Source organism: Triticum urartu, chromosome 7A (genome assembly GCF_056163025.1).
Source record: "Triticum urartu cultivar PI428250 chromosome 7A, HENAU_Tu73, whole genome shotgun sequence".
NCBI lineage: Eukaryota > Viridiplantae > Streptophyta > Magnoliopsida > Poales > Poaceae > Triticum > Triticum urartu.
Window position 1 is genome coordinate 201,579,926 of NC_141879.1, and position 3,179 is coordinate 201,583,104.

At 51.8% G+C, this 3,179-nt stretch overlaps 1 protein-coding gene across 1 annotated transcript; it reads right to left on the minus strand.

Moving 5' to 3' along the window:
- Positions 1-260: 260 nt before the first annotated feature.
- On the minus strand, positions 261-2,408 carry LOC125523378 (aquaporin NIP1-1). The gene is made up of 4 exons (XM_048688422.2): positions 2,154-2,408; positions 1,377-1,796; positions 1,231-1,292; positions 261-672 (listed from the first exon to the last, which is right to left on the minus strand). Exons 1-4 carry the CDS (start codon positions 2,280-2,282, stop codon positions 447-449), a joined length of 837 nt encoding a protein of 278 aa, XP_048544379.1. The 5' UTR covers positions 2,283-2,408; the 3' UTR covers positions 261-446.
- Positions 2,409-3,179: the final 771 nt, after the last annotated feature.

The window sequence follows — 3,179 nt, forward strand, 5'->3', positions numbered from 1 at the left end:
GTGTCATGTGCAGATGTTTCCTCCCAATGGTCTTTCCAGCAAATGCGCTGAGATTCCTATCGAATGCGCCACAAGGCGTTCACGCAAAAACGGCTTAGAACTAACGTAAGTTCTATAGCATTTGGAAGAAAGAAAAGTGCATTCATTCACCCGCTAAAACAACAACCGCACGGAATTAATTAAGCTACTACCATTAATCCCATGCACGGATGTCTCCATCGCCACCCACCCCCTTGACAAACACTCGCGCCACAGGCGAATTCCACCACATCACATGGTTCCAAAACACAACTTTTTCCACATATACATACTCTCGCAGGTTCAGTTAGGCCAAGACCACTAGAGGAGTAGAGTAGCCCACTCGATACGCCACGGATACATGGCCACGATGACGACGATTACATAGCCTTGTAGTAGTAATACAACGTTGCTAGTGATAAGGAAAATCAGACGGAGACGGAGTTCATCCTGCTCATGCTCCTGAGGAAGGAGGTGCTCTTGGTGAGCTCGCGCAGGGGCTTGTTGGTGAAGCGGATGAGGTTGTACGCCCACGCCCCGGCCACGGCTCCGGCCACCGGCCCCACCACGTACACCCAGATCGACCTGTACTCACTCCCGATCAGCGCCGGCCCCACCGTCCTCGCCGGGTTCATCGACGCCCCCGACACCGGCCTGCCAAAACAATTCAACAAGAAGCTCACAAACATTTTCTTCTAGAGTACCTAAGCTTCAAACATGCATGCATGCAGGGTCAGTACGTGTATTTATGTTCACATTCATGGCTCCAGTGCGCTGGTCTAGCCCACACCAACCGTGGCAGGGCCAGCGGACAGCCATCAACACCGCCCACGACTCGCTCACATGACCCTCTTTTATGGCTCCATCAAAACGCTCTCAAAGGACAGCCGCATCTACTACCCAATTTCCTTTCTTTTTGACTGATGAAACACGATACACTAGTGTTTTCAGTTGCCACTATCTTTTTGACTGAAACACGACACTAGGATTTTCAGTTACTGGTATCCTTTTTTACTGAAACACGATAGCGTAAGTCCAACGTCCCAATGCAAATATTCTTGTTCTGCTGACTATGAAAATTCTACATGGACTTATGCGGCTGTAATATAGTATGTGCTCGTAATGATGGAGCGTGCAAATGTGTGTGTATGTATGAGCGTCTGCATCTGTGTTAAAAAACAACAACGAAGGTAAGTATAATTATGTACGTACCCAGCTATCAGCACATTAAGCAGGATGGTTGCACCCACGGCCAGCCCTGCCAGCTCCCCGATCTGCAAGCAACGGTTTTCTCAACTCGTTAGCGAATTATACGCGAGTTTTGTTGTTAATTCGGCGACCGAGATAGATCTGCTTACGGCTCTGTTGTCGGTGGAGACGCCGGAGATGACGAACATGAGGTAAAAGGTGATGATGAACTCGAGGACGAGCGACTGCACGTCGGACCCGGTGGGGAGCGTGCCGGGGAAGTGCTCGTGGCGCCCGCCGAACATGAGCCTCAGCGTGCCGCTGGCCAGCGTGGCCCCGAGCATCTGCGCCAGCACGTACGCCGGCACCTGCCTCCACGGGAAGCGGCGCACGGTGGCGAACGCGAAGGTGACGGCCGGGTTGAAGTGCGCGCCGGAGATGTGGCCGACGGAGTACACCATCACCATCACGGTGAGGCCCCACACGATGGCCACGCCGGGGAACGTGATCTGCCCCTTGCTCTTGTTGATGGTCACCGCGCCGCACCCCGCGAAGATCAGGAAGTAGGTCCCGAAAATCTCGGCGATGATCTGCACGTACGTACAATGAATCAATAATCCACACGCAATTAACTTTCACGCAACAACATTTTCCTCCCTATCTATTCTACATCATGGATCTCCTAGCAGTCACTGTTCATGGCGGCATGCGACATGCCTTTTGGTGGGTGGATAATGGCTTGGTGTGACAACAAATTCCTCTACGAATTTGCCATTTTTGCACCCCCGGGCCTTACTCCCAGCCAGGGCATTATCCCTCAATTACCAGAAGTTTGTGCGGGCATGCAAAGATAACCGTCTAAAGATCGAAGAGAGATCTGCATGCCATTACAGGGAGAGATGCGGATTCATGAACCCTAGAAGCGATCTTAAGGGCGCAGGGCTCACCTTCTGGACGAAGGGGAGAGAGATGGCGAGGCCGCAGCCCTGGTCATAGTCGTCCTTCCTCCCTTCCTCCATGGCGCGCGGCTCCTGAGATCCTCCATTCGTCTGGGAGTTATCGCCTCCTCCTGCCATTCCCCCTCCTCGAGCGCCCAGATGTGCGGCGGAAACACAGGAGTAGACCCGAGAGAAGTAAGGAAAGTGATGAGTAGTGACAGATGTGCACAGGGCAAGCAAGGGCTGGGATGAGATGATGACCCGGGCGCCTATTTATCGGCACCCCTATCCCTTTCCATGCCGTTTGGATTGACCGGGCCAACCTCTGCTTTGGTTAGTTGGTTGGTGCAATGTTACAGACTTACAGTGCGATGATATTCTCTCTTCCAGAAGGTGTAGTATGCTTGACGCATTTCACACGACACGGGTGAAAAAATGGTGAGAGATGAGAAGAAGAGCGCATCTCCATTGGCTGCGTGTTCACAAGAGTGCACACGGCCAGTACGTGCATTTATGTCCACATTGATGGCGGTGCGCTGGTCTACACCAACCCCAACCGTGGCAGCGAACACTCATCAACACCGCCGAGGACTCGCTCATCACATGACCGGCCCTCTTTTATGGCTGCGTGAAAACGCTCCCGGGCCTAGCGAAAAGGACGGCCACGTCCAAGGATCTCGTTTCGTTTCTTTTTGACTGACGGCCCAATGCAAATGATTACGTACCCAACGATTAGCACATTAAGCACTGAGGGAAACAGTATGCCCACAAGGGCTCAAAGTCTTGGTGATCGCATTTATTCTAAATTTATTTCAGGATTTTTGACGATGCGCGTTTAGTGAGAAGAGACATGTCTGTCACCTACAATGACTTCGTAAAATCTCAAGATAATATGCCGGCTCAGTCTCTCGGAGGTGCTCATATGCGTAGGGTGTGTGTGCGCGCGTTCACAGGGATGAGTGTATGCGCGTATATATGAGCGCTTGCATCTATATTGTGTTAAAAAACACATTAAGCACTGTCAACTCCCTTATC

Coding starts and splice junctions, on each gene's coding strand:
- LOC125523378 (XM_048688422.2), bottom strand. CDS start 2,282: ATGGCAGGAGGAGGCGATAACTCCCAGACGAATGGAGGATCTCAGGAG. Junction 1,293..1,376: donor TCTCCACCGACAACAGAGCC/GTAAGCAGATCT, acceptor CGTTGCTTGCAG/ATCGGGGAGCTGGCAGGGCT. Junction 673..1,230: donor CTTAATGTGCTGATAGCTGG/GTACGTACATAA, acceptor TTGTTTTGGCAG/GCCGGTGTCGGGGGCGTCGA.